This window comes from Empidonax traillii, unplaced genomic scaffold (genome assembly GCF_003031625.1).
Source record: "Empidonax traillii isolate 1590-97213 ecotype Southwest subspecies unplaced genomic scaffold, ASM303162v1 scaffold300:size811877, whole genome shotgun sequence".
Taxonomy (NCBI): domain Eukaryota; kingdom Metazoa; phylum Chordata; class Aves; order Passeriformes; family Tyrannidae; genus Empidonax; species Empidonax traillii.
This window is the reverse complement of record NW_020955493.1, coordinates 423,019-439,047: the sequence shown is the minus strand read 5'-3', so window position 1 is coordinate 439,047 and position 16,029 is coordinate 423,019. Positions and strand designations below refer to the sequence as shown.

The window sequence follows — 16,029 nt, the reverse complement described above, 5'->3', positions numbered from 1 at the left end:
CCTTTCCACTCAGGTCCTTCTGCTAAAACTAAAGTGTTAATTCTGCTCACAGTATATTCTGACCAGCATTCATAAAGAGGTTATGATGTCTAGGTTGTTGTTAATGACATCTATGCTCCATTGCACTCACAGCCTCAAAGTGCACAGAGCAGCAGCAGGGTTACAGATGTTTAACCTTGAAGGTATGTGTAGTGACATAAAACTTAGAATCATAGAAGGGACCTCAAAACCATCTAGTTCCAACCCTCTGCCATAGACAGTGACACCTTTCACTAGACCAGACTGGTCAAAGCCCCATCCAACCTGGCCTTGAACACTTCCAGAGATGGGGCATCCACAACTTCTCTGGGAAACCAGTTCCACTGCCTTACCATCCTCACAGTAAAGGATTTTCCAATCTAAACCTACCGTCTTTGAGTTTGAAACCATTCTCCCTTGTCTTGTCACTACATGCTCTTGAAAATAGTCTTCATCTTTTTTACAGTCTCCTTTCAGGTACTGAAAGGCTGCATAAGGTCATCCTGAAGTCTTCTCTTTTCCGTGCTGAACAATCCCAGTGCTGGATGACTGTCAGACTCTCACTCCATCAGGGAAGAAAACTACTTCTTATACCATAACAGCACTTCTTGTCTAACAGGCTTTTTAACTCACTGTGCTTCCAGAGCTACACATGATTGAATGGGCCTGTTGGCCCATAACCAAAAGGACCTATTCAGCGTGAAGTCTGACAAGACTTGCGTAGGATACATGTATTTCCTGGAGAAGTTCTTCATAGAGGTAACCAAAGAAGAAACTAGAAATATTTTGAACTCATTTTTACTTATTCTTGACAATAATCAGTAAAGAACAAGTAATTATTGCTAATGCAAACTCTTAAACCTTTTTTGAAACATGACTATGGCACTTGGTGGGATCACAGGAATCACTGTCAATAAAACAATTGAAGTAACAATCCCTGCTTTTAAATGAGAGAGAATTTAGTGTAGTGCTCTGTTCCAGAATACATATCTCTCTTTAGCTGGGCCCAATTAAGGTTTTGTTCTTCTGAATTACACTGTTAGACTCTTCAATTCTTATGGCTTTATTTTTTCCTATTGAGAAGACTATGCTGTCTACAAAAAAGGGAAGAGTCACTGTGTAGACTGGGAAAAACAAAATGTTAAAAGTTTTACTGAGATAGAACTCTGTTAAAAAATATTTGAAAAAAGCAAAAAGCTCAGAAAAGTCTTTGAAGTGATTAAATAAAAGCCTGTGCATTTTATTATCAACATTGCTAGCAATAATCATATTAGATTTACTAAGCATTACATCAAACCTAGATAACGAAATGAGAAAGAAGAGCTAAATGGGGTCTACAATATCTATCCAGGTTTTTGCTATTTGTATATGAAAACAAGAGCATGCTTTAATTTGGAAAAGATCTAATCTAGGTAGCATTTCCCCTCAGTGTTTTACGTATAAATATTTTAGAGTATATCAAATACTACATCGTATTGTGACAAACAACACACATAATGTACTAATTTATTATTGGAATTTATATTCTGTGAAGTTCTTATTTGGAATGAAAACAAAATTCAGCATTTCCACATAAAAAGTATTTTAACAGAATAATAATTTCAATTTGTGATTAACTCTAATGTATGTACTTGTGATTTTGAAATCAATGTTTATGGTTAAGTTCATGGTAACAGAAGTTTAGGTCAAATACATTTAAATCATATGCTTTGGTTTTTCTAAAATTGCTGATACACGTACAAGGTACTTCTTTACTTGTTAGTGGTATTTCATCCTACTTGTAAAACTATTTTTTTGTACAAGGTTCTCTTTAGTACTGCTTCTGCTTCTTTTTCTGCAAGATCTATCTTCCATTTTGCATTTGTTCTCAAGCATTTAAAATCTGTATTTTAGATTTATAGATCTAATTGTGTTTCCACCTTTACAATTGATAATTGCAGGAAACAATACATAGGTAGAACTAAAAGACAGCTATCCAAATGTCCTTATAAAGACAGGAATTTAAACCTTTTAAGATACAGTTGTCAGGAGTCTCAAAACCAGGTTTGGATTAAGCAGGAATCTTCATTAATTAACTTCTACCAAACTATAATTTCAGCTAAAATATGTCATTCTACCCATTTAAGAATCTGCTGTGACCCTGCATTTTTATATGCACTTACTAGTCAGTGACACGAGCCAGTTTCATGTTGATTTTTTGAAGACTCTTTCATATTGTTAATGGTTAGCTGTACCATTTGCCCTGGATATTCTCATTGTGAATTAATAAAACTCTCTGAAGAGAAGCAGGCACAAAACTTCCAGCAGTATGCTCATTCCCTACTGGAGGGAATGTAGTCCTGCTGAAGAATGGGCTGTGAGGAAAGTCATTGGCTTACACCCAGCTTCAGGGTAATCCAGCATCTCTGCTGACAGGACAGTATGACTCCTGCTTGTCTAATTAATAATGATATCCAGGTTAAGTGAGAGTAATAAATTTGTCTAAGGGAACCAAGCATGGCTCATTAGGCAAATCCTTTCAAATTAAAGCAGAATGCTTCTTTATGACTAAGTAGTGACATTGCCCTCTTCTTCTGCAGCCTTTTCTTTTTTGAAAGGCTGCTCTCTCCAGAAGCATCACTGTTCCTTTTTTATTGCTGGTATATTTTCATTTTAAGTATGATGATTGCATTAAATACTCATATTTTGGCTACTATTTAAATCTGCTAAGATGCATGGGACCCTCTTGTGATAGTAAGAGCTGAGTTGTTCTATTCTACAAAGCTCTGTGCAATGGAAAACAAAGCTTGGTCTACCACTGTCATGCTCGTGGCATGACTTCTACCCATAAGGTGCTCAAGTATGGAATTCTGGTTTACCTGTGAAGTTATATATAGAGTAATTTGACAGTGGAACTGCAAGCAGTTTTTGACATGAACATGTCCTATCAAGGTTCAAACCTAAATTCTCAGAAGATAAAAAGAATTTTGTCATCAATTCAAAAGTGCAATAACTCCAAGGTTGTAAAATCTAATCATTTTGTACTCGTGTCCTTCAGTGCCCTGATTATTTCCCTGTTTCTGCCTCCCTTCACTTGTCAGTTCTGTCTACATAAACATACACCCTTCTTTCTAAGGGCTTCTAATGATCTACTTCTTTATCTGGAATTTCGGGAACACTTTGCTTGAGCATCACCATTAGTTGCTATGGTGATGGTTCTAATAGCATTACAGGCATCAGGGAACAGATTCGCTCCAGAGTGAAAAAAAAGATACTGTTTCCCCAACATATCCTCATTAATCAAGTCACAAAACAAGAATTACCCATGCAGGCATGCATGTGTTTGTACATAGCTCTTCTTCTTTGGACCCTCTGAGTTTTAGATTTAAAAAGTAAAAAAAATAATGTTGAAATTGCATACATATATGTGTTTAAATAAACACAGAATTGTGTTTATTTAACGCAAAATTGTGCAGCTAAACTGAAACCGGACAGAATGTTTTTGATGTCCAGATTTTATAAAAAATATTTTTTCTCAAGGGGAAAAATATTTATAATTATAGGATAAATTTTAGTTTCGACTGAATTTCCATTAGAATTATCTGTCTAATTGTTTAAGAGAAATACAGAGGTTCATTCCCTGTAATCTATCAGGTACAGCAGTAAGCTTGAATCACTTCCCTACTCTGCCTGAGTTGGAAAATTAATTTCCTATTCTGCTTGATTAAAAGATGATGCAGTCTCAGAGACCCGCATCTGAATCAGAGCAAGACTGTGAACACAGGTTTCCTCTGGAATGGTGCCATAATTGTGCCATTTTTTTTAATGAAGTGTACTGAGAACTGAGAAACTTGTTTATTTTTATGTTATATGAGGAAAATTTTCAATATGTTCATAAAACAGACTAATCTTTTAAGGAAATAAATTATTCTAATACTTTCCAGAGAAGCATTAGGATTTATTTTCTGCTTCAGAGAAATCAGAGACTAATATAACTACAAACACATATTAAAAAATGTGCTTATCATCACTTTGGAAAATTACTGAAGTTCTGTACCTCTTCACAGTTTAAGGCATTATTTGCTGGAAATTAGGTTTAAGAACAGATCCCATAAGAGTATATGTAATGATAATAGATTGCAATGCTAAAGAGTGATCCTATCTTTTCATTCTGCCCCCTTGATTATTACTTCCTCAAATTTTAATAATTTTTTTCCCATGTTAGTTGCCTACCTGAGGACATTTTTGTATTTTTACATTATAGTTGAAACAGTTGAATCAGTTCTGTAAAATGGAATAGGAAAAAGAATGAAATTGCTACGTCCATGTTAAAAACAAAGAAAAAAACAGACAAGCATTACCCCCTGAAACTGCTTTTTGGGCAGCTCTGAGACCTCCATTCTTAGGAATAGCAACCTCCATTAAGGGTCAGGTGAACACTTTTACTGCTCTTGGAAAAAAAATTACTTCACATCTACCAAAAAAAGGTAGTTGTTCTTGGTAAAATTTGGCTGTTACTATTTTGAAGATTTCATTCTGAACATGCTTCATTCCCATGGTGTATAGGAAGAGAAAATTTCTATTTTCCCAGATATTAGGGGTTGTTATGCTACTAGTTATGGTAAGTGAGAACAGGATACACTATTTCTCAATAAAGAGGTGATGTACCTCTTCAAGAAAAGAAAAAAAACATTACTGAAAACCAGAAGTGGACAATTATGTGGAAGAAATATCCATATAAGTCTCATTTAGATAGGTTTTTGTTAATTTTTTTCCAACTTTAGATGTATTTATTTTAAAGGTAGAAAAAGAACTTTTAAAGGTCTTCCTCATGAAGAACACAAATATTAGAAGGATAAGAATTAAACCTCATCAAGTAAAAAGTTGGAAAATTACCCACCAAATTGATTATATGTTATATTAAAAGCATTGCCTGCATGACTGCATCCTTTTTTTAATTTATCTTCCCTTTTTTTGGACAGAATTCCTTACTTACTCAAGTAGCCTGTCAGTACTTTACATCAGGATGAGAATACATTAGGGTAGCATAGTGAAAGCATTTATGTTGAATATCAGTATGTCAAGCAAATTTGTATGAGCAAATAGGTAAAAAATTATATTTTACATTACTTGATAATAGTGCTCAGAAAAAAAAAATCAAAAGGGGCTATGGAGAAGAAGATTCTATCAAACCACAGGACAAAAATTTGTTAGGAAATTAATATTTCTGTTTTCACTGCTGGCTCTGGCTGTTGGGAGTAATTAACATGTAGACCTCCACTGTGAAGAGAATGGACCTATAAAAATTTTGAACAGTTGTCCCTGAGACAGGAACAATTTATTTCATATGAGGAATGGGACACAGTTTCAGTGAAAAAAAATACAGAATTATCACTATATGAATGCCTTTAGTCTCACATTCTTTGTGCAATAAAACTGCAATGTTTCAAGGTAAATTTAAGTATTGCAATAGCTAGTAAGAAAAACAGTTAAAAAACCTCAAATACTTAAAATCTGTGACCAGAAAATATTAGGAAAATTGATAAATTAGAGAAAAATATTATACAAAAATCTACTAAAATTGATGTATCAGAATATACTAGTGAATAAAATACAGAAATACTGAATCACTCCAAACTTTAGAAATTCCCTGATTAGACTAATTCAACGAAAGGAAACTTCTCAAGCTTGAGTTGGATCTCAGATATCTGAGATATAAGATGTATGCTAGTCTTCCCTGAGTATCCTTACAGAGTATTTATATTTCACACCTTATTTCTCTTCTTTTTCAGCATTCATTTTGCCTTACGTTAAAAGCTTTGCCTTTTAAGGATGTTGCAACAGCATTGTTGGTCTTATAACTAGTCAGGCAGCAAAAAGCAATTTCTGCAACAAAGAGGTTGCAGAAGTCATTTAAACATTTATATTCTGTATCTAATATTATTTTCTTTTTACTCTGTGTGTTTATCTTGTTATTTCTTTCAGGAAGAAGGATCAGGCTGTGAGATTGGCAGTCCCAGCCGAACAAAACTGACTCATTTTTCACTCAAAAGGGGACAGTTTCTATTACCTTAACATTGTATAACAAACGTAAAAATTGTTTTTTCTTTAAAATAAAAAGAAACCTATCCAAAGTTATTGGGAAATATGAAAAGCCTTCCTTAGTAATTTTCTGTTTCAAGCATTTTTTGTCCTTCCTTGCTGATCAAAACAAAAAGTTAACAAGCCTTTATACAGTGGTAGTTGTCATGCATGTAATAACACTGCCTCTTTGCTTTCAAAAAGGATTTTTATATGGTGCTGTAGAGTTAGAGCAACATCAGCATCTTTAACACACAGGACTCATTAAATTTATCCAAATTAACACACCACGGATTAGGTCTTGTATAACTATGTACATGTTGAGGAGAAATGAACTGAAATCACCTATAGAATCATAGGAAATATGTGCAAACTGACCAGAGATGTGGTCATCTACTGGCTATCTCTGTGCATTGTAGTAGCAGCTACACACTAGCTTACACTTACAAGGATCCAGTGGTAAAAATCCAATGGCCTTGTCAGGAGCTCTCTTTCAGTACAGGAGAAGTTTTCCTTTATTGTATATCTGAAGCCAAATTAATGGGTGTCTTAATGCAAGTGGACATGAAGATATCTATGATTTTTACTATTTTTCTTATTGCAGAAAACAACTGCAATTCTAGTTAGAGGTGAAACAGAACCTCTTTCCTTTGGAATACTCTTAAACGTAGAACAGAAGACAAATCAAAGACTGAAAATTACTTAAACTGTTAAGTGTTTCAGTTGTAAACAGTCCAACATTTTTTCCAGGAACTGGCACCTGGCTAAACCATGGCCAAAAGTCTGATATTCTATGAATGCAGCATTAATCTATACATTACTTCTGCCTCTTAAGCAGTTTTGAGTATGTGTGAAGTACTTTAGCGGAATCAATTCAGGATGCAATTCTCAGCCACTGAGCTAACTATATTAATGATAGACCTCAAAATATATTCTGGATCTTCATTTTATATGTTTATGTGTCTATTTGCATTATTTTTAAAATTTGTCTGAATATATAAACATTTCCAGGAGTTTCCCATGCTTTTTATATCACCCTTTTCCTTTACTTGACTTACTGGAAATGGACAGCATAATTACAGGGAGTTTAAGTGGGAAAAATTAACATAACTACATTTGAGGATTTTACACATACTAACAGCTAAATAAAGAAGGAAATCACAAATCATCTGAGACACCAAGTTGGTCCTGATTAATATAGCAAGAAAATTATAGCTGCACTGATATGAATTATACTTGCTATAAACATCAGTGATTCACTACACTGACATATTGCCGGCATAGACTGCCTTCAACAATTATCTTCACATTTCATTTCAGAGTTGATCTGACACTTGAATATGTTTCCTGTTTTATGCTGAATAAAGCATGCTTTTATGGTGAATCTCCAAATATTTTTGCATGACACACTGAAAATAGAAGGCAGGTGACTAAACTACAGAAAGTATTTTCTCAAAATTAAAAGGAAATGCTTGGATGAGCTAAAGAGGGCAAGTAAGTAACTCAAGAAAAAGGGGCACAGAAGTGCAACCTTTTATGCTATTCTTTACAATTTACCTGAAAAATGTAATAAACCTTTTTCTAAACCTCATACAGAAAAAATGTTTAAATATTTAAACTGTTTACCAATTTATCTAAGATATTTGAATGTTTTTAAAATATACACATTTGCACATGCATGCACATGCACACACAATCAAAACACACATGCTAAAACTGCATATCAAAAATATAACAGGTAAAAAAAAAACCAGATACAGTTAAACCAGTTCTGAAGTACTGAACAGGGCAAGGCAGTCTGCCCATTTCTGAAGCTAGAAGGGATAGAAGTACCTGCTTTTCTGGAGTAGTGAATATTTGTTCAATTGTAACACTAAAATTACTGGACTGTTAACAGGGCTTTACTCCTCAACATAAAGGATTGAGTGAAAAAAAAATTCTTGCACAATAAATTAGAAATATTTATTCATAGTAAATTCTAACAGCAGTTCTGTTGAAAATTATTCATAGATACATTTTAATTACAGAATTACAGAATATGTTGAGTTGGAAGAGACCCATAAGAATCATCAAGTCCAACTCTTAGCCCTACACAGGACTATTTCCAAGAGACACACCATGTGCCTGAGAACATTGTCCAAATGCTTCTTAAACTCTGTCAGGCTTGGTGTTGTGACCACTTCCCTTCCAGTGCCCAACCACCCTCTGGGTGAAGAATCTTTTTCTAATATCCAACCTAAACTTCCCCTGACACAACTTGAGGTCATTCCCTCAAGTCATGGTGACAGAAATGGCAACATTAGATTATCTTGCCTAACAAATTGCTTAACATGGATTATAGATTTTCTTCCACGTGTTAGTGTCACTGTCCCCCTAGCATCAGTCTGAATAAAACTTGTGATATAAAAAAAAAAAAAAAAAAAAGGTGGTTTAAGTGTCATGAACTTCTCTTAATGGCACCTTTCACTGACTAATCATCAGAATTTTTACCATTTCTAACTTCTTCACCATTTTAAATTGCCTGACTTTGATTTCTATGCATTTTCTTTTTACCTGTTTATTTGTAGGGTTAAAGAGTTCTTCAGTATTTTCTCTCTGCTTCCACCTCTTAATCAACAGACCTATTGAATTTTTAATAAATTCCTTCATAAGTTTATCAGTTTATGCATTTACCCCCCAAGGTCTTAAGTTATTTGCATGTCCATAATGTTCCTTTTACATCCCACTGTTGTTTGCCATTATTTCACAATGAATAATTTAGGCCAATTTAATTAAAATGTGATTTTTGTACTTAGCCTGTTTTACCTATGCTTCATGTCAAAAATTATTACTTGAACCCCAAAATCTTGAGAATGAAGAGATTTATATTTATGAGATATGTATTTTTATATGATACTTTGAAAACTTTATACAGAACCTTTTCTTCTAATCCACTATTGTTATGGTAGTGTATGAAAATGATTATCAGGGTTTGGGATTTTTTCTTTTACACTTTTTTACTATATAAAATTGTAAGTAATTAATTAGGGGACCAATGCTCCTTTGCTGAATTTCTCTCAATAAAACTGGTTTTCATACAGTTAAAAGACATCTTTTTAAAATCTACTTTTCTGTTTCACATTTTAATGGTCTTCATTATTTAAAAGGTCCTAATCACATTAAGAATAGTGACTTATTTCCTTGCTTCTCCTTTCTTTTCCTTGTAGTCTGATGGGGGAAAAAGAAAAAAAAAAAGAATATATAACAACAAAATGCGATTTCCTAAATTACTACTATAAATATGAATCCACTAACTATGAATCACACAATAATCTCTGACATCTCTGATTAAGGTGCAGAACATCTTGCCTTCTAGCTGCTTGAGGCTGAGAGAACTGTAAAAATTGAAAATGGCATCCCAGTGTTCTATATTGTTCATGAGAAGAGTCAGAGCCTTTGGAAAGGATGCTGAAGGAGAAACTACACTGAACACATGCAAGTAATGATGAAGAAAACACTGGCCATGGTGGCAGATGAGTTCTGAGTTTTATTTAACAAATTTGGACTATATACCCTTCCTGACAATTAAATCAGTAAAGTCCTTTGCTGGGTGAAGACACGAATATTTATTTAGTGTTTTAATATTTTTACTGCTACCAGAAGTAGAATTATTCTTGCATACTAAAACACTGAAATATTAACGTGTATTCAGTAGGATCTGGCTGTTCATATTCTCCACTGTAGAGCTTCTAGTCATGAATAGAAACTTAGACAAATCTCTTAAACTGAGAAAAATTACTACTCTATTTCAAAAGACAAAGTTACAGTAGTAAGTCTCTCTAATCAAAACCATTCTTGTGAAGCTCATCAGAAATTTAGTTAAAATTAAGGAGCGGGAGGAAAAAGGAGAAAAAAGTGCTTTCAGACAGATTTAGTAAAGTACTGTCCTTGTGGCATGAGGCACAGGTTTTGAATTGTCAGTGTATAGGAGGAGATAATACCAGCTAGCTTGGATGACAACTGCATCCTCGCTTCTAATGAATATGTCTAAATATGGACAAATTTACTGAAATATCTCAGTCCACTGTAAGCAACTCATGTAAAGCAGATACATTTTGATTACTAAATGTTGTGATAACATTTAATAATTCACTTTTACAAAGAAGACATGAGCCAAGATCCCTGCTCTTTCTGGCTCTACAGAGGTGTGGCAGCATTCCCAATCAACACACTCAGTCCTGCATTCTCAGGTTGCCCAACAGCCTTCTATCAACATAGAAGGAAACATGTTTGGGGATTTTTTAATCCTCTAAGCACTGCTTCTCACTCCTGTGCTAATCCTCACAAAGGTTAGCACAGACCATCTGCAAGTCTTTCTACCTAAAGCAAATATGAGCCACAAAAGCTGTGTCTATACTAATAAATTAAGCGTGTATGGGACCGTTTTTCGACACTGTAGCTAGCTGGCGGAGAACAGATCACATCCTTATTATGAAACTTTTTATTCTCCTAAAATGCATGCAACAACTCATTACAAATGCTCCTTCAACCAAGAAAACATTCAAGCCATAACACAAAATGTTTTGGAGAGTGCTAGATGGTCCATTTGGCCCAAAATCCATGGTAGTGATCATTCTAAAATAAATATTTGTGATAGATAATTGTGTTTCACCATCTAGGAATGATCTGTGATAGCGCTTTTAAACTAAAAGAGGGTAGATATAGATCAGATATAAGGAAGAATTTTTTTACAATAAGGGTAGTAAAACACTGGAACAGGTTGCCTATACAGGTCCCCATCCCTGGGAACATTCAAGGTCAGGTTGAAGAAGGCTCTGAGCAACCTCATCTAGTTGAAGTCATCCCTGCGCATTGCAGGGAGGGTTGGACTAGATGGCCTTTTAAAGGTCTCTTCCCACCCAAACTGTTCTAAAATTCTGTGATTCACTATTACTCCTTGTGAATATGTACACAGAAAAATCTGAGTTTAGCCAAGAGTATGGAACTAAACCCACTTCCGAGGCACTGATTGATGATACTGTCCTGTAAACAGGCATTACTGTCTTCTGGGGTTTATTTCTGCCCAGTGACAGCTATTGTCTCTTCTGAAGTAGAAACACAGAATAATTCTATTATCTCAATCTTCCTGAAAAGAATTACATGAATTCAGTCTTTACCATGGAAGAACAGGAAGTGCAGGAGTGGGAACACTCTGTAGTGGAATAAACCCGGGTTCTTTTCATTTTCTCATTAGGTTTCCTGAGCTATCATGTTCATATATAATTACTTCAAACCCTGTTACCTTGTTCTTTTGCCATTTGACTCATTCTCCCAGGTAAACAGATTTATAACAAAAGCAGTAAGTAAGGTAGTATAGAAAGGAAGAAGTTTGAAGGTGATCACAAAACAGCAGAATAACTTTTTTTTTTACGATGCCTCTGCTTCAGTAATATCCACAGGGCTTGCACAAATGTGTCCAGAAACACTTACTGCTGAAATGGAGACTTTTATGGTGCTGGCATAAAAATTGAACAAAACCTTGAGTCTCTACAGATGTTCAATGTAGTAGTAGTAATGGGAGGCTGTTTTCCTGGTTTTATTTGCTTTTATATTTTGCGAAACCAAGTCCTATAGTACCTGCTGTAGAAAACTATAATACAGTGAAGATTAATACTCCAGTGTCATAATCTGCCATTTTATTGGGATGATTTTTCTACTTCTACTTTTTATTATTTACAGGTTTTAGTCAGCTAAAGAACCTGTTTGAAACATTTCAAGCCTTTAAAAGCTTGACTATATATACAGACAACAAAGGAATATCTGAGTATGAATCAAGTAATAAAGAAACACCTAAATGATATTCTTATATCACTTAAACTGGAACTGCCTCTCTGCCAATCTGTTAATACAGACTGAGACTGGAAGATCTACACCTCTTCCCAGACAATTTGGAGGGCTGATAATAAGAAAAAATGTCATCTTTGTACTCTTCTGTGCTTCCACACAAAATTGGCAGGAAGGCATTTAGGTTTTACTGCTTTGTGGACTGTAATAACTTCTGCTAAATTGCTGAGAAGATAAAAAAAAAAAATCCATATATTGGTATGCAAGAACAGGGGACACAGGAGAAAGGGGAAAAAGAAAAATGGCTAAAATTAAGAGTGAATGAGAAGATCATCAACAAAGGTGGAAGGCTAGAAAAAACAAAATGAAGGATCTTTAGGTTACAGAAAACTATATGGCATACATTCTGTAAATTTCTATGGGGAGTATAATAAAATCCTTGCATAAGTCATAAGGAGTCATCATCCTGGCTCCAACACACTTAATTCTCTGACAAAGAAGAGTTGCCTTGATGCTTAGTGCATCAAGCCCAAGGCCTGAATCAACTACAGATTACTGGTGAGGGGGCGAGGGTGTGGGGAGAGAGAGGGGAAAGTGTTTGAGATTTTTTTACTCTCTTAAAGCCAGACAATGCCCTAAGAGCATTGTCTGTATACACTCTTAGTGCAACGTCTTCAAAGAGTGAACAACTTTTCCTGTTACTTCTCTCCCTACATGACCACTTCTGAGGAGTCAATATTTGCCCAGACTTGGTAGTTAAAGGACATACCACAGTGACATGATGTTTTGCATTTGGGATGTTTTACTCCCTGATGAAGTCTCCAGACGTCACAGCCACCATAGCAGTGAAAGAAAATCTTTCACTTTTCTGTTCAGATTGCTAGCAAAGGAGTTTTTTTCAGACTATAAACTCGGTTTCTTTTCTTTTCTTTTTTTTATTATAGTCTCAGATGGAAAACCTTTCTGAATTTTATTGAGCCATTACATCTCTAATCTGCCTCCCTAAGGAAAATATAGTACACCTATGAGATCTAAAATACCTGCGAAATGTACTATTTATGTCAGTAAAAGGTCTTCCCAGTGGATAACATTTTTTAAAAAAACAATATTTTTTCATATTTCTTTTCGATACTAGTCTGCATTTAAGTAGATAGAAGTCCATAAAAGTCCAAATTACATTTTACACAATTTTGATCTAAAAAAACCCAAACTCAACATACACCAGAAGGTACTTCAGTTTAATGGAAAAAGACAATTTCTTTTCATCCCCTTTTTTTTCATGAATAATTTTGGGCACCTGTTTTTTCACTGTTTTTGAAAACAGAGAGAAGACAAGATAAATTAATTATGATTGAATTCAGATCTAAAAATTAAAAACAATGCACAACAATGGTCTTATTAAATTTTCTACTCATAGTTTTAACTTTCTGAACATATTTCATTATCTCTTCCCACTTGTTACAGTTAGGGCAAACTGAAGAAATTAGAAAAAAAAAGACAAAAGTTTTCAAAATGGTATTGTATATTTTAATGACAGCTCTCAGGCCTAGTGAAATCTTACATTGCAGCCACTACTAGTTTCATCAATATATTTGAAAACAACCAAGTTGATCACTGTTTCTTTAGTTTCTCAGTTAGAAAATGAAATGTGCTTATTAAATGTGACATTAAAGTTATAAATCCTATATAGAATTATGAAGATACAAAGTAGTTTACTAGTCAAAATCAGTTTATTTTCAATTTTGCCATGCCTTCTTGTTTGGTTCTGTATCTACTGACACCAGGACTTCTGATATTTAAATTCAAAGGGAAAAAAAGAGATCTCTTTTTGCAAGGTGGTCAATGTTATGCTCTGGTTTGACAACTGATCTGTCAAAATGGTAATTTATTTTATACTTTCTCATCATACCTTGAGAATTTTGCACATTATCTCATAAACTGAAAATGTTTTCTCAGCTCGTGTCCAATCCCAGGTTGTGACCTTTGGGAAAAAAAAAACAAAACCAAAAGACAAAACAAAAAAAAACAAACAGAAAAAAGAAATTAGGTTATTTTCATTTATTTCAGGAAGTAAGTTTATTAACTAAAATAAAACTATACCCCTAAACTCTTTACATCCAGTATAATATATACAGAAAGACCATGCACTGCCTGAGAGCAATAACTACCAGGGACCAGACTGTTCCATCCAGGCAGTGCTTAGGAGAAGTTCTCCCTGTATTTACAGTGCAGTGCCTTTGCATGCAGGTTGCTTTGTGCTGAATGATGATTCCTCCCCAGAGAACTGGTAGGGGTTGCATTGGGATCCTGAGAGGATACAGCTCTTGAATTCATCTCAGAAAGCCTGTGCCCTGACTATAAGAAGGTATGTTTCTTATCATTTTCCTCCTTGTAACTGCACACCACTGTTTGCTCCCAGTCATCTACAGTATTTGTAAATCCATAAAACGAGTCTCCAACCTTGCAATGTCCCAGACACTTACCTCACATGCTTTGAAATCCAGGGGGAAAAAAACAAACCATGAAACAAGAGGCAAATATACATAAAAGCAAGGTAAGTGGTTAGACTTAAATAGGATGGAAAGAGATAGATGAATATACTCAATAAGGCAAGAGTCAAGACAGTATCACAACGACCTATAAATAACTTTCCAAAGAAACTGCAAAATGGAAACAGGAGAATATTCACAGTCTCAAAATACAGAAGAAGGCACAAAAGAGAATGAAATTGAGGTTATATATGAAAGAAAAATAATCTTTACGGTAAGACATTGGCACAGCTCCAAAGGAAGATGGTTGTATCATTAAATTTGTTAGGCATGACGAAGAGGTTGATGAAACCATGAATTATTGGTTCTGCAAATTCAACCTAAACTTCTTCAAAAAATTTATGATAAAATACTGTTTTCAGGCCAGGAAGAAGAATATTATATGAGAGTAATTTATCTGTTATCTAAAGAGAAAATAATCATTAATAGATACAACACCTCTGAGATGCATCTATGGGTTTGCTGGGGCATAAAACTTTCTTGATCAAAATTATTTTGCAGTTGTATGAGAAAATTCTATTTCTAACTTAATTTTTGTTTATAAACATTATTGTAATAGAAACTCCTTTGAGGAAATCATAGGCAGCAGTGAAAAATTCAAAAATACAATGCTATAGTTCCTCCTCTATTAGAATTTTATTTATTTACAGTCATCCTCAAATGCAGTTCTCACCATCTTATTGAAGTATGCCTCCTAAAACATAAAGCTACTCTTTATGCTATGGACAAAAAGATGATTTTCTCACCACAAACAGAGAAATGGGGAGAGGAACCTTGCTACAGCCCTGCTGAGACCAAAACTCCAGCCACACCAGCTGAAATTGTATTCCTCCACCAGGAAAAGTAGTTACTATGGCTGCTGAAGCACAGAATCATTTGGAACTATGTTAAAAAAATTAATGTAGGCTCCATACTTTGGTGGAAAACACAAGACCTCCCTCTTCTCCCCACTTCTGTTTGTACCTATAAAGGGACTTATTTTCAGGTCAAACCAATACTCTTTCTATATAAGGATGTGTGCAAAGCAAGAGCAAGAATTAAAACGGTCATAGAAATTGCTTCACCTGTGCACTTCTACTGTTTTAATTTAAAAGCTTGAGTAGCAAAAGAAAAGGTGTTAACGCCTCTTTCTCAAGTAAAGTCCATCCTCTCTGAGATTTCCAGTTATAAACTGGACATGCACCAGACTTGATACACTTAATAATTCTAAAGGAGGAAATGTAGCAGGATATAACAGAAAAAAAAAAAAAGTATTTTTGTTTAAAACTTTTAAAGTGCAAAGAAGTAACATTAGGAGTGCTCCTTTATCTGAGTATTCGAAGTAGAAGTACTATTGATCAAACAGTTGAAAAAAGAGGTAGGGGGAGGCTGCTGAGAGACACTCTTTAAACAGATGCTTCCCTAATGTGTTAGACTTTGGCAGAGACTGGGGAAATACTTTCATTTGATTTTCTGTTAAAAAAAGTTGGCAGGACACCTCTGTTCAGAAAAAAACTTCATCCAAGGAGTTTACACTGTAAATATAATTAAAGCCGTTTTTCTTTTAACTACATTTTATGAATCTCATAAATAGAAGCTC

General features: G+C 34.5%; 1 protein-coding gene across 6 annotated transcripts in view; it reads right to left on the bottom strand.

Moving 5' to 3' along the window:
- Window positions 1-16,029, bottom strand: part of SNTG1 (syntrophin gamma 1) — a 336,726-nt gene that overhangs the window by 29,273 nt on the left and 291,424 nt on the right. For all 6 annotated transcript variants that reach the window (XM_027890849.1, XM_027890855.1, XM_027890850.1 and 3 more), the window contains one exon: window positions 13,811-13,882. In XM_027890849.1, the coding sequence (XP_027746650.1) occupies window positions 13,811-13,882 (72 nt within the window). The remainder of the gene's footprint in view (window positions 1-13,810; window positions 13,883-16,029) is intronic.